Consider the following 24,817-nt stretch of genomic DNA (forward strand, 5'->3'; position numbering starts at 1 on the left):
TGATCCATTTCCCAGACCAAGCTGTGTGGTATTCAGACACCCCTGATCCTCCTTCATCTGTGAGACTAGCCAGCAGAACACAGAAGCACTTGTTCAGCACAAGACCTCAGAGGCAAGAGAAGTGGGTCCTCTCTGGGCCAGTTTCTAAAATTATAATGTAGAACCAAACTAAAATGGAGTCACTTATGTCAGGGACAAAATGGAGACAGTCAATGCAGGCACAGAAAGGGAAAAAAAACAACCTCACCTAACGGAAACTTACAACTCTTCTCAGAGATCAGCAGAGGACGCCACCTAATCCCCAAATGTCAAGTCTGTTCACAGTATTTCTGGACTTCCTCGTTCCCGTGACCCAGCTACCCTGATCCAAATAAGGAAGAAGGCCACTAGGCAACCAGTCAGCTGGAAAAGCCAAATAACTAGTGCCACATTTACCCCATAAAAATCCCTTAGTCTGTGAGCAACTCAGAACTCATTGCTCACGTAAGCCTTGAGTTTCCCAGCTTCAGGTTGAAACCCTTACAATAAATTCATCTTCCTGCTTTGTTTTATCCAGTACTCTGAGTTTGGTTTTGTTTGTTTGTTTGTTTGTTTGTTGTGGTACGTGGGCCTCTCACTGCTGTGGCCTCTCCCGTTGCGGAGCACAGGCTCCGGACGTGCAGGCTCAGCGGCCATGGCTCACAGGCCCAGAAGCTCCGCGGCATGTGGGATCTTCCTGGACCGGGGCACGAACCCATGTCCCCTGCATTGGCAGGCAGACTCTCAACCACTGCGCCACCAGGGAAGCCCCTCTGAGTTTGTGTTTTTTGACAATAGCCTGGTGGCTGGTCCAATACAGGGGGAGAGCATGTGGTTGCCCCATACTGGTCTGTATCATCCAGATTCATCTTGCTCTTACTCCTCTTCCAATTGTGCCGTTTAAATTTCTTTCATTTCTACTTCTTATCACTATAATGTCCCGCTGAAGTTTGGAACGTCTAGGGGCCAACATACTGAAACTGTCATAGCAATAAATAGTCTCCATAGTCTTTTCAGTAAAAAAAGATCAACTCTGTTTTAGGCCCCCAGCAAGCCTTTGAAAACATCCTAGTTTCATATTAATTTATGTCAGGCCACAGTGAGTCAGTGGGACAATATTTCAAACATATATAGTATATGTGACACCTAATTCACCAACTCGAGTGTGTACGAAATCTCACATTTATTTTTCTTTAACCCAATTCCATCATTATTTCCTTCTCTAGAGTTACATGGAAATCTGGGGAGCTTACAAGTATCGTACTTAAGAAATCAACAAAATTCATCTACTCTTCGGTCCACTGTGATTCCTGCCATTATCCTCATGTCTGATTTTGCAGGACCCCTTGAAGTGGGCGGTTCCACTGCCACCATGTTGATAGAGCACAAGGGAGTTCCCTTAGCCAGTAGCCCCAGAATTCAGCTTCCTGGGCCCACCAAGGGCAGTTCCTTCTGAGGTTTTGCCACTCTCTAGATGGGGGCTAGGGCTGCAGCCAAGGTTCCATCACGTCATACTGCTGCTGTATCCTGGCCTCTTACCCTCTGGAAGTGGGGCAAGTGCTTCCTTAATCATGCAGCTAAAATCCCTCTCATGCAATCTGATGTCTGCCTTTGCTGGATCTCTGTGCTGCCCTAGAAGGAATGGGCAAAAGTACCCACCTGCCTGCTACTTCTGTCTCTGTGAATTTTCTCCAGTGGATACTGCAGTCCCAGGTCTGATGTGTGTGCTCTCTGGTTATTTGCCTTTGTTTGGCCATCACACACCCCCTGCCAGAAAACCAGACGATGAATCTCTAGAGTGAAAATCACTTCATTCTTTCATGTCGGTTTTTTATTATGATACTTCAGAGACATGCAAAAGGACTGACAGCATTTTGGACTTTGTTTAAAGTGACAGTGTGGATACATGTGTTAACTGCCACTCCTTTCTGACACCCACTGAAAAAACAGTAAAAGAAATGAAAACAGTGTAATTCCAAAATACAAAGAGAATGGGAGTGGAGACAATGAAGAAGTTAACATGTTTTTGAAAGATGAGAAGTAATTAGCACAACGGTAACTGATTTACCAGAGCTGAGAAAGCATAAACCAGGACTGCAGGAAAGAGCTTCCCCCTCCCACTGTTCCTGCCGCCAAAAAAAGAAAACCTACTCAGTCAAAAAAAGAAAGAGAAGGGAAAGTGGAGGGGAGGGGAGAGAGAGAAGCACCACAGGAATTAAAGGCTCCAGGTATCTCAGAAGACAGAGTGAAATACTGGTGATCATTTGAAACTCTGTAAAAGGAGCAGTAAACCACCCAGTTCCCCATCCCCACGTCACAGCCAGGTAATTGCTTCTCCCAGACCACCATGGACACTGCTGGGCTCATTCTCTAAAGACACTGAGGCAGAGAGATCTTGGGCTCTGGAACACGAGGCACTGAGGAGAGGGGGTGGGGCACCTTGCTGAAAACAAGTGGACTTCCCTACCTCACTCCCCAAACACTGTCAGCTGAACCTATTTTCTTTTAATTCTGCAGACAAACTATTAGAGGATCCCTTGGTGGAGAAAATGAATGCTCCCCAAGAAGCTCTATAGACAATAATTTTTGAAATAATTTTGTGAATATATCTCCCAGTTGTCTTATCACTAATATAGCAGAGGTCATTATACCCAATCATCTAGACAGAATTGACATTTTGGACCCTATAATTCTTTGTTGTGGGATCTGTCCTGTACTTTATAGGATGCACCCCTGGACTCTAGCCAGTAAAAGCAGCACCCCTGGACTCTAGCCAGTAAAAGGCATAGATCTTCCACAGTGGTAACAATCACAAACATCTCCAGATGTAGGCAAATGTCCCCTAGAGGGCAAAATCACGCCCAGATGAGAACCTCTGCCCTCCATTTTAAAAGTGTGGTTGTAAATGCAAGAAAAAGTAATTAAAATGTTAAGGGCTTTTATCTCTAATAAACAGAAGTGAGGGATGGGAAGAAGTGGGGCAGGGATTTGAGCCACATCGATAGATACGAAAATAGCTGTTACTATTAGTGCTAAGAAGACATAAGTGATAATTGCCCAATGCTGAAGACAAATGATGTAAAAAACTTAAAAGAGAAAAAGCTATTTTTCTTTTGAGAACTGGGAATATCTTCATTGAAGAAGCTGTGTTTGAAAACGATCTTAAAGGGCCATAACAATTGAGAAGGGAGGAGCTAAGAAGGTGGGAGACATTTCAGGCAGAGGAATTTATGTTTAGGTGAGATAAAATACAAAAGCCAGAGAGAACAGAATCAATGTTACTGGAGTAGTTATAGGGAAACAAGGGAAAGAGTTCAGTTTCTTCAGCTAGAGGCAGAGGGCTGCACTGTTAGATGCAGTGCATGTTATGTCATGTCAAACTCTAATATTCCAGCAATTGCTGTAATCCTCAAATATTTTAAGAGGGGGATGTCAACCCAGTGTTTGGGATTAGGAGGTGTCTGTGGGGTGCTAGTCTTGTAGGGAGAATTAATGTATTAATATCCAGGTTTTTAGGAAACTACCAAGAGGAAGAGTATTGATTTAGGATGTCCTCATTATCTGAGGATAAATAATAACAAGAAAATTACATCGACTTAAAAAGAGAATATCATTTCATAGCAAATAATGAGAAAATTTTTATAAGGATATTCATAATGAGAAGAGAAACCAAAGATTATGAAATAATTTTATCACACATTTAAAAATTATTTTATAATTACAATTAACTTCTAACACAACAAACAAAAACTGTATTAAGGGTAGACTTTGTTTTATTTTTGGCATGATTCTTTTGATAAAGTTTTCTGAGAGTAATAAGTCAGTCTTTCATATTCAATTTTCAGATTTTTTGTAAAATGTTCCAGAGCTTCATCAGTTTTCCCAAGGGCCTCTCCTTATCCTTTGATATTCAAATCATTCCCTTCTGAATCATCTATCCTGTCATCATCCTTTTCACAAGGTTTGCAATTTCATTTTGTAATCCATTTGTGTCCCATTTACATTATATATTCTGCTTGACAAAGATGTTGACCTGATGGGTGGGCTAGACACAAGTGCTAATGAGTGAAAGAATCTTTGAGATGAGACTAATTTCATAAGTGTTTAGTTCATTAGTGAGTATGTTCATATTATAATCCACTACTGCAACTGTGGGGTAACTTTCATAAGCACTTGTTTAACAAGAACTCCCTGTACCTACCACAATAATCTTGAACTTACATATGAAACAAAGGCTCTGTTGTCCAGGGAATGATAAAGGAGAGTTACTCAAATATTCTGGTTAACTGATAGCATTTGGGTTTCCTTAACTTTTAACCCACAATTCAAGGGAGTAAATAGGGAGGGACAACACCACCAGTAACAGCATGTGACCAAGAGAATGAAGCAACGGTGTCTTTCTTCTCAAATCAGAATAATACTAACTGTAGCAATTCAATATTCACTTAATGCTTAATTCCTGTGAGTGTCAAAATTTGGTACCAGTAAGTAGACTGAAGTTTGCATAAAAATATCAATTATATCTATCTGTAGAACTGTCTGTTTAGCAAAGTGACAAACAATAAAATTTGGAGTAGTTCTCCCCCACCCCAGTCATGAGTAACTTTCTCAACAGGCACATACTGACCATGGAAATAATCAGACCTGGTTACACAAATGTAAATCACTTAGACTTTAAGTTCAAAATCAGCATGAATAAAGGCACTGACCATATTCTAGCAACACAGTGACTCTTTCTCCATAGAATTCTAAATGGCCTTCAAATCCAATGTCTTTTTTTGACCTTCCTTGATATATTACTTTGTTCAACATTCATCTTTCATACTGTCTAAACTTTACTAATTTTATAATTAGGTGGTTTCGGAGTTTTATAAAAGAACCCACACTGATAACACCCTGACCATTTCGGATGGCAATATATTTCTGTACAAGTTTAAGTAGAATGATTAAAAAAAAAACTTATTAGAACATTCCCTTCAAATCCTGAGATTAGTGAGTTTGCAAAAATAAATTCTACTTTGCAAGGCTTTCCATGGAAAGCTTGGCTCATTTAAGCCTTAGAAAAGTTCATGGTTCCCTTTCAGAACTGAAGAATATGTGATTGCCTACCTAATGTTATTGAAAGAGCTGCCTAAATATCTCTGCCAGAGGTGTGCTTTATTGCCTGAAATTCCCACTTTTTTTGACCTTGACTTTTTAAAATTTGTGTATTACCACTGAGAGGTGCAGAGATTATATTTTTCAAAATAGCCACAGCCATATTTCCAGTTTTACATCCTCTTCCAGAACCTGGCAGCTCTCCATCAAGAAGTGGAACCTATTTTCCCTGTCCTTGAATTGGGCTAGGCTACCTGACCAATATAGAAGAGCAGAAGGAAAGAAGCACGACTTCTAAAACTAGCTCAGACAAGACAATATGGCTTCTGCCTGCTCTTAACTCTCTCTGTCTCTGTCTCTGTCTCTAAGTGATCACCCTTGGAACCCTGTCTCCATGCTGTGAGGAAGCCCAGCGGCCACATGAAAAGGTCACATGTAAGCATTCTGACCACAGCCAAAGCTGAAGTCTCAGAGAGCATTAAGGACACACGTCTGAGTGAGTGAGTGAGTGAGTGACCCTTCAGAGAATTCCAGCCACCAGACTCCAACCCACTCTAGCCAACACTGGCTGAGTGTAGATTTGTTAGTAAGTAAATGACATCATTATTTTACATCACTTAGCTTGGAGAGGTTTTTATGTACCCATAGATAACCAATAGGAGTAACACATTAATATTGGTACAGGTTAACTTTTCAGAGTAGCTAGCCATTTTGTAGTAGATATAAAAACCGTGAGGGGGACTTCCCTGGTGGTACGGTGGTTGGGAGTCCGCCTGCCAATGCAGGGGACATGGGTTCTATCCCTGCTCTGGGAGGATCCCACATGCTGTGGAATAACTGGGCCTGTGAGCCACAACTACTGAGCCTGCACTCTATAGCCCGCGAGCCACAACTACTGAGCCCACGTGCCACAACTACTGAAGCCCACACGCCTAGAGCCTGTGCTCCGCGGCAAGAGAGGCCACTGCAGTGAGGGGCCCGCACACCACAGGGAAGAGTGGCTCCCGCTTGTCACAGCTGGAGAGAGCCCATGCGCAGCAGTGAGGACCCAACGCAGCCATAAATAAATAAATTTATAAAAACCATGCAGGATTACAACATGAAAAGAAAAAGGAAGAAGAGAAATACTGCATCTAAGGCAAGATTTTTTTTCTGCTTATGTCGAGTAGGCTAAAACTATAAAACTCTTAGAAGAAAATACAAGGGGAAAGTTTCATGACATTATATTTAGCAATAATTTCTTGGATATGAAACCAAAAGCGTGGGCAACATAATAAAAAATTGGACTGCATCAACATGAGAAACTATTGTGCATCAAAGCTCACTACCATCAGAGTGAAAAGGCAACCCACAGAAAGGGAGAAAATATTTGCAAATCACATATGTGATAAGGGGTTAATATCCGTAATATATAAAAAACACCCACAACTCAATGACAACAAAAAAAACCTGATTAAAAGATGGACAAAGGACTGGACATTTCTCCAAAGAAGATATATAAATAGTCAATAACAACATGAAAAGGCACAACATCCCTGTGAAATGGGTGTTATTGCTTTTACACAGAAGATGGAATGGATTCTCAGACAAGTTAATAATGTTCCCAAGGTCACACAGCTAGAGCTATCCTAAATCCAAAGAGGTCTTAAGCACTAGATTATACTCTACTAAGAAGAGCTTCTTGAGGTCCAGGATTATGGATGTACTTTGTTTCTGTATGCCCAGACCTAGGTCTTGGAAGACACCTAATAAACAACAGTTGAATTAAAAAAAGAATAAAAAGAACATGAAAAGATGCTTAATGTCACTAATCATTAGGGAAATGCAAGTCAAGACCACAGAAATACCACTTCTTACCCATTAGAATGGCTCTTACAAAAAAAAAAAAAAAGACGAAAAGAAAATAGCAAGTATTGGCAAGTATGTGGAGAAATTAGAACTATTGTGTGCTATTGGTAAGAACGTAAAATAGTGCAACCATTATACAAAATAGTATGGCAATTCTTCAAAAAATTAAAAGCCGAGGGCTTCCCTGGTGGCACAGTGGTTGAGAGTCCGCCTGCCAATGCAGGAGACATGGGTTCGTGCCCTGGTCCGGGAGGATCCCACATGCCACGGAGCGGCTGGGCCCCTGAGCCATGGCTGCTGAGCCTGCACATCCAGAGCCTGTGCTCCGCAATGGGAGAGGCCACAACAGTGAGAGGCCTGCGTACCGCAAAAAAAAAAAAAAAAAAAAAGTCGAATTACCAACAATCCCACTTCAATATAAACAAAAAGACTTGAAAGCAGAGTCTCAAAGAAATATTTATACACCAACGTTCATAGCAGCACTATTCACAAAAGCCAAAAGATGGAAACCACCCAAATATCTACTGACATATAAACGGATAAAGGAATATGGTATATACATACAAAGGACTACTACTTACTCTTATAAAGGAAAGAAATTCTGACACATGCTACAACATGAATGATCCTTGAGGACATTATGCTAAGCGAAAGAAGCCAGTCACAAAAAGACAAATACTGTATGGTTCCATTTACATGAAACACTTAGAATAGTCAAATTCATAGCCAAAAAGTAGTATGGCGGTTGCCAGGAGCTGAGGAAGAGGGTACAGGGAGTTATTGCTGAGTACAGAGTTTCAGTTTGGGAAGATGAAAAAGTTCTGGAGCTGGATGGTGGTGATGGTTGCACAACAATGTAAATGTACTTAATGTCACTGAACTGTACACTTAAAAATTGTTAAAATGTAAATTTTATCTTACGTATATACTACCACAATAAAAAAAATTGGGCAAAGGCTTTGAACATTTTTCCAAATAAGATATTAAAATGACCAATAAGCAAATGAAAAGATGCGCAACATCATTAGTTAATAGGTAAAAGCAAATCAAAACTATGAAATACTTACTAGGATGGCAATCATCAAAACAACAGATAATAACAAGTGTTGGCAAGGATGTGGAGAAACTGGAACCCTTACCTATTGCTGGTGGGAATGTACAGTGGTGCGGCTACTTTAGAAAACAGTTTGGCAGTTACTCAGAATGTTAAATATAGAGCTACCATATGACCATCAATTCCACTGCTAGGTAAATACCCAACAGAAATGAAAGTATATGTCCATACAAAAACATACAAAAAGTATATGTCCATGTGTATGAATGCAGCATTATTCATAATTGCCAAAAATAGAAACAACCCTGTTATGTGTCCCCTTAAAATTCGTATGCTGAAGCCCTAACGCTCAATGTGATGGGATTTGGAGGTGGGAGTCTCTGGGAGGTAATCAGGTTTGCATGATGCCATGAGAGTGGGGCCCACTTAATGGGATTAGAGAGTTCTCTCTCTACTTCCCCTGCCACCCCACCATTGAGGATACAGCCAGAAGGTAGCTATATGCACACCAGGAACCAAGTCTGCCAGCACCTGAATCTCGGATTTCTCAGTCTCCAGAACTATGAGAAATAAATATCCGTTGTTTAAGCCATCCAGTCAATGGTATTTTGTTATAGCAGCCTGAGCTGACTAAGACAAATCCAAATGCCCATAAACTGTAGAAAAGATATACAAAATTTGGTATATTCATACAATGGAATATTATTTAAAAGGAATGAAATGCTGATACATGCCACAACATGGAATAACCTAGAAAACATTATGCTAAGTGAAAGAAGCCAATTGCAAAGGACCACATATCCTAAGATTCCATTTATATGAAATGTCCAGAATAGGCAAATATATAGAGACAGAATGTAAATTATTGATGGCCTAGAGCTGGGGAATTGAGAGAAGAGAATGAAGAATTGACTGCTAATGAATATGGTGTTTCTTTGGGGGTGAAATGTTCTAAACATAGATTGTGGTGATGGTTGCACAACTCTATGAATATAATAAAATCCATTGAATTGTACACTTTGGGTGAAATGTATGTGAATTAAAATCTTGATAAAAATATTCAAAAAGTTTTAAAAGTCACTTTGAGAGAAGAAATGATATATATGGAAGGCACATACATGTGAGAAGGACTTATATACTCAAAAACAAACACTTATGTCCATAGATTCATTAAATTCCTTTTAGTAATGATCTCAAATTAGAGGCAGGAAAAGGGTAGCAGGTGTGCCTTTTGTGTGCATGTCTTTCTGTAGAGTATTGGTATGATGACCTCTCCTTGGAAGAAAGGGGATTATAGTCATACTGGCTATGAAAACACCCTTTGCTTGAAATGTACAATGAATCAGAGATAAGTCTGTATGAAACATCTTTTTTTTTCAATATATAATGAATTAAGAGTAAATGTATAAGTGTAATAAAATGTCTGATTAGAAAGATGTTTTGAGTCCTCAAATATTACCAAATTCTGTTACTCAACATTATACAAATTTTTTGAGCCTTGTGGGATGATGGACTGTGGGTGGGAGAGGCCAGAAGAACTGAGACTCTGTGTTCCACAGAGGACATTTCGTTTGTATCGGTACTGACAAGATGTCCCTATTCATTCCCCTGTTTTAAAAAAATGAAAACTTGGAACCACAATAATAATTAATTCACAGCCCAAGAGAGGTTCTTAACATCACATTCCTCACAAGCAATTTCATAATAGGCTCTTTCCTTTTTCAGGTTCTTATTATTGTTAAGGGGTTTGTGCATTAGGGAGTATTTGAATAAGCTTGCCCTTAATTTCTCAAGATAGTCCAAAAGTTATTGTGAAATAACCATCTAAAAATTAACAATAGTGAAGTCTAAGACAGAGTTTAGTTGAATAGAGGAAAGTACAATGAAGCAATGAAATTGTGAAATTCAGGATAAAATAGCATTCTTTAGTCCATGAACTTAAAATCATTTTCATAAACACATGCCACCAAAAAAAAGCATTTCTGGGGCTTCCCTGATGGCGCAGTGGTTGAGAGTCCGCCTGCCGATGCAGGGGACACGGGTTCATGCCCCGGTCCGGGAAGATCCCACATGCCGCGGAGCGGCTGGGCCCGTGAGCCATGGACGCTGAGCCTGCGCGTCCGGAGCCTGTGCTCCGCAACGGGAGAGGCCACAACAGTGAGAGGCCCGCGTACTGCAAAAAAAAAAAAAAAAAAAAAAGCATTTCTGGAGAAGTAATTCCAGAAGGGAATGTGGGATGTTCAATGGGGAAAAATAGGAGGATGAAAAGTCCTGCCAAGTGACCCTGAATAAAATCATTTCACCTCTCTGGCCTTTCTGTTCTCCCCAAGAAAATATGGATCACCATCTGTTATGGACTGAATTGTGTCCCCCCAAATTCATATCTGACTATATTTGGAAATAGGGCCTGTAAAGGGATAATTAAAGTTAAATGAAGCCACAAAGGTAGGTCCCTAAGCCGATACGACTATTGTCCTTATAAGAAGAGGAAGAGACACCAGGAAGATGCAGATACACAGAAAAGTCCACGTGAGGACACAGCGAGGAGGTGGCCCCATGCAAGCCAAGGCAAGGTCTTAGGAGAACCCTAACCTACCGTCTCATCGACCTTGGACTTCAGACTCCAGACTGTGAGAAAACAAATTTCTGTTATTTAAGGCAGCCAGTCTGTGGTATTTTGTGATGGCAGCCCTAGCAAACTAACACACAATCTATGCCCTGAAAATCTGGCAAGGACTTTAGGGAGTTTGAGAAAATATATGTGAAAATCCTTGGTAAACTATGAAGTTTACTAAAAATAGAAGATTTTTATCTTGATGGGAATCATCATACACTTTCATACGTAAAGGGAGTCTGCTTAAGGAAAATGCTTCACAGAAGAAAGACTAAGGAAAAACCTAAAACATTGGTTTATGTTTGTTAGTTGATTTGTTCTAGCAACTCTCCCAGTTTATGAGGTCTTGTATCTGGCATAGTAGGAGATGAATTCCCACTTTAAAGTGAAAACAACTGGAAGACTCATTTATTATTGTAAGTAAAAAAGAGCAAAGACCTTGATAACATTGCTTCGTTTAAATATACTTAATAATTGACGTCAGCAGTATGGTGGGTTGCAATTTATTTATCTCACAGAAGTTTACTTATTTCTGCAGATAATAATATCTAACATTTAATAAGTCCTTACATATGCTACTTCTGAGTATTAGTTCAATTAATTAAACCTCTGATGTAGTACTGTTATTATTTTCCCAATTAAAATATGAAAATATTGAGAGTGGGAGATAGTAACTGGGGAAAATGAGACCCAGACTGTAGTCTGTCCCTTCATGTCTCAACCAAACCACTGCTTTTAGTTATTAAAAATTCTTCTACAAGGCCAGGATTGACAGGAAATGTGTTATAGAAAAATCTATATCAATGCTATTTGGCAGTATTACTTATCACATCCACATATTTCCATGCTCACACACATTTATGGTTGTATGATGTAAATATATGTATATTTCCATTAAAAATAGAAACCTCCATAATGTGCCTAAAGTTTTTATTCTATTTGAGCTCAATCTATGTATGGCTGACTTTCAACAAAAGCTAGATATTTAAGGCTTGGATGGATGCCTTGTTCTATCATATTTTAACTACATATGGTTACATAAAATGCATGTTTTTATTTATTACTCTTACTTCAACACTGATATAAAGCTCCTAAACCTGGCAAGCCAGAATATTTTAAATCAAGAGGAGTGCTTTGGATAATCTGAAACTGGAAATGCTGAATATAAAATAGCAATAGAAAACAAACATTTATAAAGCATGTAGTGATATTTCTTAACATCTATTTAGAGAATTTTAGGCTTGCTAAACACACATAATTTCTGCCCCTTTGTGTTGTTCCCTTCCATTGTAGTCTGTGAGTATTTGACTATATAGAAGCTTCTATAACAATACAGCTGACGGAATGCAAATTGACTAGTGTCATCTGAGAACTTAGATTGTTCTAGCAGTCAGATCCTTCTTTTTCTCTGCTGGCTCTTTCTGGTCATTACTTAAACATGCACAAGTCTAGCTCATCTATGAAAAGCAAAATATCTCTCTCAACACCATTCCACTCTCTGTCCAGGGTCTCTATCCCTCACAGTCCAGCCCCTTGCAAGAGTGGGTCACACATTCATTGATTTCATTTTCTTTCTCTATTGTTCATACTTCATTTCATCCTCTTTGCAGCATCAGACACTGGTGCTCACTCTCTCCTTGAAACACTTTCTCTTAACTCCAGTAACATGCCTTCTCCTTCTAGATCCCTTCAGAGACTCCTGTTCCCTAGACTCTCTCCTCAGGCTTCTCTTACCACCTTCAATTGTCCCTGACTGATCTCCTTCCATGACTCAATCACCTCCCAAATTCTGATGACTCCCAAAGTTATCAGTAGCACCAAATGTTTCTCTGGATGCCTTTGGACATCTCCACCTGGAGTTCCCTCAGGCATCTCTAGGTCAACGTCTTCCCCTACAAACCTGGTCTTTTTCCTGTATTCCCTGAACTTAGCATACAAATAGACTCTTCATTCAACTTTTTGCCTGAACCAGAAATTTGAACAGTATTCTTGACTCTGCCTTCATCCTGATCACCTAACCAATCAAATCTAATCAATCACCACAATCCAACAGCTCAACCTCCTAAGGTCCCTTGAATCCATCTCCTTCCCATTCCCACTCTCACTCCCTCAGTTCAATCTTCTCATTTTTTCCTAGGTGAAGGCAGTGGCCTCTTAAACTGCTCTTCCGACTCCACTCTTGGCCCCCTCTTTCCTCTCTTCACACTGATGCCAAATGGTCATTCTAAATCACAAATCCAGTTGTGACAGTCCCTTTAAATTCCATGGTTGGTTCCCCAAAGCCTATAAAGTCCAAAATTCCAATAATGGTATATATGGTATACCTGGTCCTCCAGGATAAGCAACTGCTTCTTTCCCCACCTCACTGCTAGACTCCCCCACCTCCAACACCCTCCATGCTTTAGCCAGAGTCATCTATATTTCATTTACAGAAATCAACGTAGTCTCTCTTTCCTCCATGCCTTTGCACATACTGTTGCTTTTGTCTGGAATGCCCTTTGCACCAACCTCTTCACTTGGCTGCATCAAAACTCAGATCACGAGTTAAAGAGTTAAAAGGCTAAAGAAATGAGGAAAGTGGTGACCTCAGGCAAGGAAGGCTGACCTAGAGAACAAAAGTTCAGACCTATGAGATCCCTAAGGGACAAAAAAGCTAGATTAGAAAGTACTTCATTTCCCAAAATTCAACTCTGTCAAAATCTTTTGTAAAGGGGTATGTGTGTGTGTCTGGGTGTGTCTGCATGCACTTTTGTGAGGAAGGTTAGCAGTACAGGCAGAGACCTAAATAAGGAAGGGAACTATTATCCCTCCCCATTCCTCCTTCTCCTACCAAAGCAGCAGACCCCAGAGACACCTTCAGTGTGGGCTTCAGACTAGAAAGAGATGCACCTGGAGAATGACCCAGCTGATCCTACCAACCCCTATCTTCACAAAACACAATAGCCAACACACCCTATGGCCCCAAATTGTAACATTTTCAATCTGGGACTACAAAACACAATGGTTTGGCACCTAGAAAGTTCTCAATAAATATTTGTTGAGTGATGAGACAAACAGAAAGTAAATAGGCAACATGGGCAAAATGTTGATGATTACTGAAGTTGGGTAATGAGTTTAAAAGGGTCCAAAATAAAAACTTGTTTTTAAACGCTGTAAAATCCAAATTCAAGCTATGTGTTAAGAATATTTAGTAAACAGTAAAAAGTAGCTGCTAAACAGGAGATATACAAGATATTCCTCATTTCTGAACATAATAATAATATCAGAGTTGTTAGAGGACTAAATAAGATCACGTGTGTTTAAGTTCACACAGCCTGGCACTTGGGAAATACATAACAAATGCAAACTCTTATCGTTAGTGGCTGATCTTGGCTTTGGGCCCTGTACTCAACAGAGCCTATGGCCATTAGACTAAATGCTAGCAAGTGGGGAGATCTGCGTCTAATGTCTCCCAGTGCCTTTATATAGCAGTGGTTACTTGACAAAGTTTATTTTTCCACTGAATATAGTAACACCTCAATTAATTGGAAAGGGTTACTTTATCAGAGATAGCTAGAATCTCTGAAAGGCAAGATATACCTGACATTACTAATCTGTTTTCTACGTATCCTTTTCCCTGCCTCCCCATCACCACCCAAACTATACACAATTTCTCTGCTATCCCAGGGGCTAATGAAGACTCCAAAAAGCCACAGCCAAGCAAGTTCTCTTCTAAGACAGAGCAGATGCACTAGAGAATAGTTGGAGAAGTGGAAGGGGGCATAATTAGCTCCAGGAAGGATCAGGAAGTAGAGCGGAAGAGACTGAGCTGAGATCTTTGGATCCTCACTTTTTCAGTCCTCATCACAGTTGGACAAGCCCACATTCAAAAGTTCTGGACGTTAAAATAAAAAAAAAAAAAAGATGCCACAGCGAAGACCTGGTGCAGCCTAAATAAATAAATAAAGAGAGGTGTTTATTTTATATATACATACATATATATATATATATATAAATGGTATTCTTTCCAAAAAAAAAAAGTTCTGGACATTTGTCAGGGAGCCTCAACAGAGGGTGAGGTGCAAAGACTCCTCCAGTCTCTAGGATGGAAACAGAACCAACGAGGAATTTCCCTGGTCAGGGCAGCATTTGACAAGCCACCACTGTTATACCTGCTTGTTACAATTTTTGCTGCTCAAGGCACTTCTATAATCTGCAGTGTAGAGAATATGATTAAATCCTCCTGTTAACTGCCTTGGATTCTTGCCCAGCCTTGAGGCCATTATTCTGAGCTTCAGTACTTGCTTCACTTAACTGCTGATTAAGAAGAAGGTGTGAAGATGGCAGCTGAATATATCACTGAGCCTAGAAAATACCCTGGAAGTCAGTCCTTTGAAAGATTCCTGATAGACTCATTACTAAATCTGTAAGTCTTTAAAAATAAATCACAATTAACAAAAGGCTCATTTTTTTTCTTTTACAACGGTACATAATTGAGTCTTACATTTGCACATTTTGCTAATTAGGACTTAAAAATTATTTAAATGATAGTCTGTATTCTAATATTATGCAATAAAATTGACAGTGGAGGTGAGGGGAAGGAGAAAAGGTAAAAAATGTCCATTTGATCTGATTTGTATTGAATCAATGTTTCTTCAGTGCTATAGAAACAATTTTTTTCATGCAGGTAATTTCAGATTTTAATAAAAAGTAATAAGATCCTAACGTAAGAGAAAGCATTTTTATTACATAAACAATGATATATTACCTAAAGCTGCATGTGAAAATTTTAAGTATAAAAAAGGCATAGAAATTAATACACATGGGACTTCCCTGGTGGTCCAGTGGTAAAGAATCCACCTTACAATGCAGGTGACGTGGGTTCGATCCCTGGTCAGGGAACTAAGATCCCACATGCCATGGGGCAACTAAGCCTGTGTGCCACAACTACTGAGCTCGCATGCCTCAACTACAGAGAGAAAGCCCACACACCACAACTAGAGAGAAGCCCGGGCGCCACAACGAAGAGCCCATGCACCGCAACGAAAAATCCCGCATGCCCCAACGCAGATCCCACATGCCGCAACTAAGACCCAACGCAGTCAAAAATAAATAAATAAATAAATAAATCTTTAAAAAAAAAGAAATGAATACACACAATTTAGATACTTTCATTAGTGTTAAGTAAACAACTCCAATACTCCCATTCTAGAAGACTAACTCTGACAATAAACAGAATTAAATGTATGTTAAGCAATACATTTCAAAAGAAATGTTAGTAATTTAATAATAAAGGCTACCATTTATCAAGTACTTACTGTGCTCTGGGCACAATGCCTACCTCTTTAGGTACTTTGCATTATTTAATCCTCTCAATAACCCTGTGAATAAGGTATTTTTACTTCCTATTTTTTAATAAAAGAAAATGGAAACTCAATGCGATTAAAAACTTGCTAAAAGTCATGTACCTAGTTAGTAGCCTGTGACTTGAAAATAAATCAGTTTATATTGTCCACAAAACTACACAATCCACAAGCACAAGAACCAGTATATTGTCCTCCACTGACACATATTACGTGTTCAACAAGTAGTGAAAGAGTGCATGTGTACATACCTAGATTCCTAATTTTGTTACTAATTTTGTTCCTTTGTTACTAAAGGAGAAACATTTACATTTGTAAACTCACACATTATTGTAAAAAGAACTTTTTAAATGTTTTTAATTGCCCATTTATATTCACTACGTGAGTTCTTTTTCAAGGATGACCAAGGCCTCTTCCCCATTTGAAACACAGAGGTTTGACAAACTGACCTAGTGATGTGGCTAAGGTAATATTTTAGGGCATTAACTTTTTCTCTCAGGTTTTCCCTTCCCCTTTCTTTCCACAACTCTGCTCCCATTTCAGGTCTTGGTTCTGTGTCATTGCCTCAGGGAAGCACCCGGCAGGGCAAACAGCAAACATGCCAGCAAATCTTTCAGATTTTAATTTTTTCAAAGCCCAGGTAGCCACTAACCAGGAAGAGACCATGAGAACAGAGACATCAAAGTACAGTCCACCAGAAATGATAACAAATTCCTTGTTCACCAATCCTCAGGCCCTTTTAATGTAGACCCTTCCCATTTGTGACAATAGGGAAAGAAAGAGGGAAGGAGTGAGTCCAGGAAGGCTTCAAGCTAACTATTTTTCCACTTACCAGGCAAAGGCTCACAATCAGAGATTAAGTTCATGGACAGCAAGTAAAAAGACTAATATTGCTTCACACACGGATCTGTGAACTCAGATTCATAAGCACTACAATTATTTTTGTCTACTTATTCCTCTTGAGTCAACCACACACCTTTCATTTTAAGCCGATGAAGAACTACCAACTTTTCTAATTTGTTCAAAAATCAAATTCAGGAAATTGGTAGGAGACCAAGAATGTACGTAGCCCAACTCCACCCTTTGATAAATTATACAAAAAAGCAAAACAAGGCAAGGAACAAGTGATTTCCAAAGCTCACACGGAGAAACTTCTGGAGATTTAATAAACCACACCATAGAATATCCACCACCTCTCCAACTGCAGTGAAAAACCAGGCCTTTTTTTTTTTGTGTGTGTGGAATCAGACACTGTATTTTTAGAGAGAGCAAAAGCACTCTACTAAACCGAACGGAACGAAAACTCCCAGTACATTCTGGAACGATATTCTGGCCAATCCGCCCGCCAGCAGAGGCCTTACCGGGCCTGGGTTGGTGCGCGCAGCGTTCAGCTCCCCCTCCTCTTCATTGAAGACACTCGGGGAAATCCTCCAATGAGAGACAGTTAGAGGTAGGGGGCGTGGTCTCAAGGGGCGGAGAATTTGACTCCGGGATAGTGAAAAGCGTGTGCTGATTGGCCGGACTTCTTCCCTCTACGGCCCAGCCCTCTTTGGACAGCAGGAGCCATCTATCATAAGACTTACACCAATCAGCGGCGAAAATGCCTCCCATGTGCCCCTCCCACCGCAGCGAGAAAACCCCGCCCTCCAATATATTACTCAGGAGGCCAGACGCGGCCCCTTCGGCTCCGAGCAGACCCCAAGGAGGGCAGTGTCGTCTCGGCGGCGCTGTAGAGACCTCCACCCAAGACGGCTCCCCCTCCCCGGGCCTCTCCCGTCTTGCCCGCGAGCCCACTCGCCTCATAGGCCTCTCGGTTCTAATATCTTGGGGTGAGGTGAGAGCAGGCCCGGGGAGGGTGGTTACCGCTGAGGAGCTGCAATCGCGATCAAGGTGAGCTCGGATTTCGGGGTTGACCTCGGAGTGCGGGTAGGGAACAAGGTTGGGGGGCGCGGAGTGAGGGGTAGGTCTCGAGCCGTTTTCCTCGGTTAACTCTCCCCGAGCAACAAGTTCAGGCTAGTACGAGCATGGAGGGGCGGGGCCAGATGCGACCTCCTGAGATGTCTTAGTGTCTTATGGGCCCGATCCCAGCCCAGGGGCCAAAGAGTTGGACCCTTGAAGTTTGCGGTTCTCCATCTGCCCACCCTTTCCGTCGCGCAACCCTAAGGATTCTTTCTGCCTCCCTGTCTTTCGATTGTTGCGAGGAGGGACCGTCCGTGTGTCCAGGGCTTAGCCCGTGCCCGCAGCAGGCACATAGTAGATGTTCAGTATTGTCTTAAATTAATGAAACTCCCAGATTCCTCTTGCAGGCTGGATTAGCCTTCCGCCCCCACTGCGTGCACCCATAACTGCCTTTAAGCTTCCTTTCCTAACATCAATAAAAGTTAACAGTTACTGAGCAGTGAGTGCCAAGCACTATGCTAAACTCTTTAGTTGAATCATCTTGGTTAATCTTCACAGCCATTCAAAGAGGCAGATATGCCTCGTTTTACAGACTAGAAGTAAGCTCATTAATATTGCCCAGTGTTTATTAGGCACCTACTGTATGTGCTAAGTACCTGTGTACCTAGATGATCTCATTCATTCCTCACAAGTGTCTGTGAAATAGGTAATAACCTTATACCCACTTTACGGACTAGGAATTGAGGACTAAGAAAAATTTACTAACTTGAAGAGTTCACATTGTTAATAAATGGCAGAATACATGCTACCATCTAATTTCAAAGTTTGGGCATGAAGATTTGCATTTTTTTTCTTTAAAAAGCCATGGCTACTGCCCTCTAGGAACTCACAATTTAGGATGTGACCAACTGGTTGGGGAGGTGGAGAATTACAGATGGCATTTTGCAGTGACTTAGATTCACTAATAGCATTGAGGGAGGGGAGACTTGTGTTATAATGCACCTGGCACAACACAAGGCAGGAAGGGCTGTTCTTTCATTCCTTTCTGGGCTTTGTTCTATATATAGATGATAGAGGTACTGACAACAACTGACTCTCAGAAACTGCTACACCAGCTGAATGCCCTGTTGGAACAGGAGTTGAGATGTCAGCCAAAGGTCTGCGGCTTGAGACTAATTGAATCTGCACACGATAATGGCCTTAGAATGACTGCAAGACTGAGGGACTTTGAAGTAAAAGATCTCCTTAGTCTAACTCAGTTCTTTGGCTTTGACACGGAGACATTTTCTCTAGCTGTGAATTTACTGGACAGATTCCTGTCTAAAATGAAGGTACGTCTAAAGCTACATTACCCTGAGTATTTCGTGGTTTTGTTCAATGTGTTTTGGAGGTGGTATTGCTAGCTTTGGGCTGGTATTCATAACTTTTTTTGTTTTCAGCAAGTAGCCAAAACATTATGGTAATTCTGTGTACTACAGCACTGATGAAATCCTTCCTTTTAATTAAGAGTGATGCATCATTTATTCAACTTACTTTCTGACATTGAAAAGTAGTCTAATATCAAATAATTAATTGCAGAGTCTCCCAGTAGGAGAGTTGGCTGTTGTTTTTGAAAGTCTTTTTTGATAGGTTGGGTGTTTTCATTTATTTACTGTTGTTTTTAAATTTTAAGAAATGTGTTAGAGGCCGAATGCTAGATTGGGGGTTAAGAATTAGACTATATTTCTTTTTTTTTTTCCCTTTTTGTTGATGCTGTCAACCGTCTGGTCATAGAGTATATTTCTTGATCTCTATTCATATAGAATAAAGTTCTAATTGTTTTAGCCTTAAATTTACCCAAGTCGTGCTTATGCTTGTCATTTCCAGCCTAAGTTTGCATATAATAGAGAGTATCTTCTGAAGGAGCATTTATATATAGTTATTTCCCTGTATTGGATAAGCAGGACATCTGTGTAACTTTCAGAGCTTAATTGTTACAAATACATCTGACTTCTCTGTGTGCCAGTGGTCATCGGTAGATAATGAAATAACGTGGCGGTTAAAATGCAGCTCATCTTTTAGTCCTCAGTACCTAACAGAATGCATCATATATGGGAGGAACTCAATGTGTATTGAATGGTTCAAGAAACTTTTTCAGTAGCCTAATTAAACAACTCTTTAGACACCATGTGCAGGCACTACCTTTGACTATAAATGTTACATAGATGAAATACATCTATCCCTTAAGTGTATTATAATCTTAGTGGCAATAATGTTTGCATTGATAACTATTATATAGTATAAGGAATAATAAGAAAAATAATTACATTATACCTCAAAAGAGGCATAAATGTATTGCTGAAGGGGTTCTAAGAAGAGGAGAGCACAAATACTGGTAAAGGCTTCATAAAGTTTCCGTTAAGCGGAACTTAAAGTGGACAGAATTTTGACTGTGACAAATTTTGTAGACATTCAGAAAATGATGAATAAATTTAAAATACTGGTAGTGAATAGAGCTTTACAGGCAGAGTAAACAGTATGTGCTGTAGTATTTAAAAACATTTTACATGTGTTACTACAAAGAAAACAGCCTGGAAAAACACAACATTCTGGAAAGAAATTTTGTGCATAAGCTGTAAGGTATTTCAGTCCTCATGTAAGCCTTTGACCTAGTAGCTTATTGCTTATCGTTCTGCACTGATTTAAACAAACCAAAAGAAGTACGAATTGTTATGTGCTGAAGCCACACATTACACTGAAACTTAGTCTGTTTGCTCAAAAATTGGTTCCAAGTGGGTACATATGGTTAAGAGGCTACAGTTGAGGTATCAGTGGATCTTGTTAAGTCCTTCACAGCTGAGAAATATACCTCAAAGATACATTTTCGAAGTGATAGGTTGAGTTCTAGATTATCCTTTATGTTTTTTTAACTGAAATAAGGTAAAGACATGGACTTACTGTCTTTTTAGGTACAACCCAAGCACCTTGGGTGTGTTGGACTGAGCTGCTTCTATTTGGCTGTAAAATCAATAGAAGAGGAAAGGAATGTCCCATTGGCAACTGACTTGATCCGAATAAGCCAGTATAGGTTCACAGTTTCAGACTTGATGAGAATGGAAAAGATTGTGTTGGAGAAGGTGTGTTGGAAAGTCAAAGCTACTACTGCCTTTCAGTTTCTACAACTCTATTATGCACTCCTTCAAGAGAACTTGCCATATGAAAGGTATGTGATGTTTGTTTTTAACAAAGCAGATTTGGAAATCAGAATGATGTTGTCCAGATGTTAAATAAAATCAATATCCTGGGAGAATTCCAGTCAAAATAAGTAAAGTGACAGCTAAGCTCCTTGAGTTTCACTTCACCCTCCAGCAGAAGTGAGAAGACTTTTAGTCAAAAGTAGCTTCTTGAAGTCTGTGAATTCTAAAGATGGACATTTCAACTTTTTTTTAAATTACGTTTTCCATTTATAGACAAGTTAAGTTATAGAACCTAGTAGGTAAGCATCTAACACAGATGTATGGAAAAAGGAACTTCAGATTCAAAAATAGATTTATTAAAATGAAAAGAAACCTTGGGAGTTGTAGCATGATACTTTTTTTTTGGCCCAAATCAGTTAAAATTCATATATGGTATCCTTAAGAAGTTAATGTTTCTGAAGGAAGGGAAATTCTTCGAATAATTCACTTTCTATGATAAGTGTGCATAAAGTTCACTTTAAAATTGACTTATTTTTCTAAAAATTTCTTTTGACTTGATGTAAAATTATCTATATAAAATTAATTTCATTTTCTTTTTAAAGGAGGAATAGCCTTAATTTTGAAAGACTAGAAGCTCAACTTAAGGCATGCTACTGCAGGATCATATTTTCTAAAGCAAAGGTAAATATTTTATAAAGATTAAACCTATTTATATACCTACTTTTATATTCAACATTTACTTTAAAATTTATCTCTTTTAGCCATCTGTGTTGGCATTGTCTATCATTGCCTTGGAGATCCAGGCACAGAGGTGTGTAGAGTTAACAGAAGGAGTAGAATGTCTTCAGAAACATTCCAAGGTATGTCAAGGTCATAGCCTAAATCCTGTTGACAGCTGTAAAAGCAACTAAACCACTTGTTCCTAAAGTAAAATGAGATGTCCTGTGTTTATTTGACACTTAAGTAGCTTATCCTCAAATTTTTTTGACGAGGAAACACACGTGTTAATAAGATTGCAATTATTACTATAATTAAATACTGTAGGACTTTTATTTTAAAGAATATATTTTTTTAATTTATTCACAGATCAATGGCAGAGATTTGACTTTCTGGCAAGAGCTCGTATCCAAGTGTTTAACTGAATATTCATCAAACAAGTGTTCCAAACCAAATGTTCAGAAGTTGAAATGGATTGTTTCTGGGCGTACTGCACGGCAACTGAAGCATAGTTACTACAGAATAACCCACCTCCCAACAATTCCTGAAATGGTCCCTTAATTGGTAAATTTGGTTCATAGTTTTTCTCCATGTAGAGAGACTTTTCTAATGCTATAATTTTCTTCTGCAATTCAAGAATTTAAATCTGCATTATTTTAAAAAAAATGGAGTTGGACTAGCAGAGGGGAAAATGACTTCTCTCATCTAGTCAGCTTGTATTTGAGGACATTTACTACATTCAAGGTACAACACCCTAAGAGTAAGGAATTCTCTTAACCTTTCATATACATGTTAGCCATTTCATTAAATTTTCAGCTTAAAAAGCAGCATCGTTAATAACCTGAACTTTAAAAGTAGCACTAAAACAGTATTTTCTTTTTTCAATTTCACATCATTTTGCTGTATGTAGACTTAGGCTTTGGCTCATTTAAAGTTACACGAGCCTGAGTGAGGGAGCAGGACCAAAAGTTTGAACCATACATTGAACTAATTTGAGACTGTTAGCTTATTAGCAAAATCAGTATGAACTTGGGTATTGTACTTAAAAAGTAAGTTGCGGCAGGTGGTCTCTACATTGAGTGTCTAGAAACTGCCAGGATGTCTCAACTGTATAGTGTATCATTATACATCTCAACTGTATGTGTATCATTGCTATAGTAGTTGAACACTGGAAAGTACTTACATGCATAAAAAATGTAAGCCTCCTCACAAATATATGATATACATTCTTGCCATCTAAGTTTAATTCATGTTGGTGATTTCTTTCTTCCTACTCAAAACTAAATATTAACATAGAACACATCTACATAAGACGTGATTGTTAGTCTTAGATATTTTCACAGGTAGTAATATTTGTGGTAGATTTCTGATAACTTGATTTTTTTTGTTTATTAGGATTGGCAGACTTCTGATAACTTGATTTTTTTGTTTATTAGGATTCTTACAGCCAACAAATAACTCTTCTGAAGCCTTTCTCCACAATCCTGAGCTGTGGATTCCATAATGTTATAACGGATTTAAGCTGTGAAGCCTCAAAATATCACGAGTAGATTAACATTGGTGTTCTCAGATTTGGGAAAACTGCCTAATTAACATTACCCTATAGTGGAATTACTCACATTTGAATTCACCTGTGAAGCATACAAATCAAAGCTAACAGCATAAATGTGAAATGCTAATGACAAGCCTGGGAAGGTAAACTGTGAATCTTCATTTCTAACACTGATCCAACTTTCTGTATTGGGTCAATATATTGTATTTAGGTGGTGTTAAAAACGGTAACCTACTTAATTTAAATTTAAACTTTAAATTTAAATATGAGGTTTACATCAAAACCACCACTTCACAAATGCACTTTTAAGGCATAATAAGGGTCAGTATTCTAGGCAGTGAAAATGGTTTCTTGGCACCCATAATGCAAGTAATATGTAATCCAGAGATGTGGACTTTATTGCTACATGGGAGTCACATTTAAATTTGAGGGCATTTTATATAAAGCAAAACTACAGACCTATTAATTTCAGCATATTAAGTTATCTTTAATATTTTTCTAGAAAACAGGTGATGTTCATATCCATGATTTAAAAAGTTTTATACAAAATTTACTGCCTCAGTCTAGTCCCATCAAGAAAATTAGTTTTTACTGTAGTAGTAACTCAAATTAACGTCACTCTGAAAACTTTGATTTAACACTCCAGAAGTTTTTACTAAGCACTGTTTTTATGAAACTGCCATTGCTTCTAATTTAGAGTTTTGCTTAAAAGGGAGAGAATATACTTTCATTAATTGCCCCTACTGTGCCAAAGGAAAGTATTAAGAAAGGTAAGTAGGCATCTTCATAATTATAAGGTTGCTGAGGTAGTGTTCAGGATTTCAGTGAACCTAAGGAGATCTACTGTGTTAAAGTGTCAGTTAATGTAATGTGTAGCCTGAATCCATCCAGGATGGCTATACCCAAGTTTGACATCATGTTATGGGGAGATATGCATTGGAAAATAAACCAAAGAACCACAGTGTATCTTATACTTTTGTAAACCATGTTTTATGGATAACTTTCCAGTTTTCCCAAAAGACTGATAAATTTCAATATTTTGAATACATCAGTGTTAATTTTGAGTTGGCAGAGGTAACCTAACCAACTACCATTATGTTTTGGTACTAAGGGATATACCTTTCAATAAAGTTACTGAAATGCATTCCTTTGCTGGGTGGTTTTCTATTTGTTTCTCTTCTAATTTAATTAACTATTTTGGCACTGTGATAATAGAACCACAGTAAAAAGCTGTCTTCACTCACTATATTTAAATTTAGCACTAAAGTAAATGCATGGTAGGAGAAACAAAATTTCGTATAAGAGTATGGCTATTACCTAATTGACACTTTCCTTTCTAATGGTTTTTTAAAGATAGACACAAGATGATGACAATTAAATATGCTTAATATGCATTAAAAAGTAAGTGTTTATACACTATTGGTCGCTTTTATTATTTAGATTCATCACTACTATGGCTATCCATAATACAAATTCACCCTCAGATTCAGCCCACCTGAA

The 24,817-nt window shown here is 38.9% G+C and overlaps 1 protein-coding gene and 1 long non-coding RNA gene across 2 annotated transcripts in view; one reads left to right on the forward strand and one right to left on the reverse strand.

The window, feature by feature from the left end:
• The window catches only part of LOC307185041, a 299,877-nt gene extending 282,422 nt beyond the window's left edge, over positions 1–17,455 (reverse strand). The window contains exon 1 of the long non-coding RNA XR_013827861.1: positions 17,335–17,455. This is a non-coding gene — a long non-coding RNA (uncharacterized lncRNA). The remainder of the gene's footprint in view (positions 1–17,334) is intronic.
• A 184-nt stretch (positions 17,456–17,639) lies between these two features.
• On the forward strand, positions 17,640–24,494 carry CCNG1 (cyclin G1). Its single transcript, XM_079918595.1, has 7 exons — positions 17,640–17,863; positions 18,940–19,203; positions 20,821–21,074; positions 21,651–21,729; positions 21,810–21,908; positions 22,135–22,329; positions 23,202–24,494. The coding sequence occupies exons 2-6, from the start codon at positions 18,940–18,942 to the stop codon at positions 22,324–22,326; spliced, it is 888 nt and encodes a 295-aa protein (XP_079774721.1). The 5' UTR covers positions 17,640–17,863; the 3' UTR covers positions 22,327–22,329; positions 23,202–24,494.
• The last annotated feature ends 323 nt before the right edge of the window (positions 24,495–24,817 follow it).

This window comes from Stenella coeruleoalba (genome assembly GCF_951394435.1).
Source record: "Stenella coeruleoalba genome assembly, chromosome: 3".
NCBI classification, from domain to species: domain Eukaryota; kingdom Metazoa; phylum Chordata; class Mammalia; order Artiodactyla; family Delphinidae; genus Stenella; species Stenella coeruleoalba.

What these genes read in the sequence shown, in the direction of transcription:
- CCNG1 (XM_079918595.1), top strand. Translation starts at nt 18,940, where the DNA reads ATGATAGAGGTACTGACAACAACTGACTCTCAGAAACTGCTACACCAG. An exon ending in TCATATTTTCTAAAGCAAAG is followed by an intron (nt 21,730 to 21,809) that starts GTAAATATTTTA and finishes TATCTCTTTTAG; the next exon opens with CCATCTGTGTTGGCATTGTC. An exon ending in GTCTTCAGAAACATTCCAAG is followed by an intron (nt 21,909 to 22,134) that starts GTATGTCAAGGT and finishes ATTTATTCACAG; the next exon opens with ATCAATGGCAGAGATTTGAC.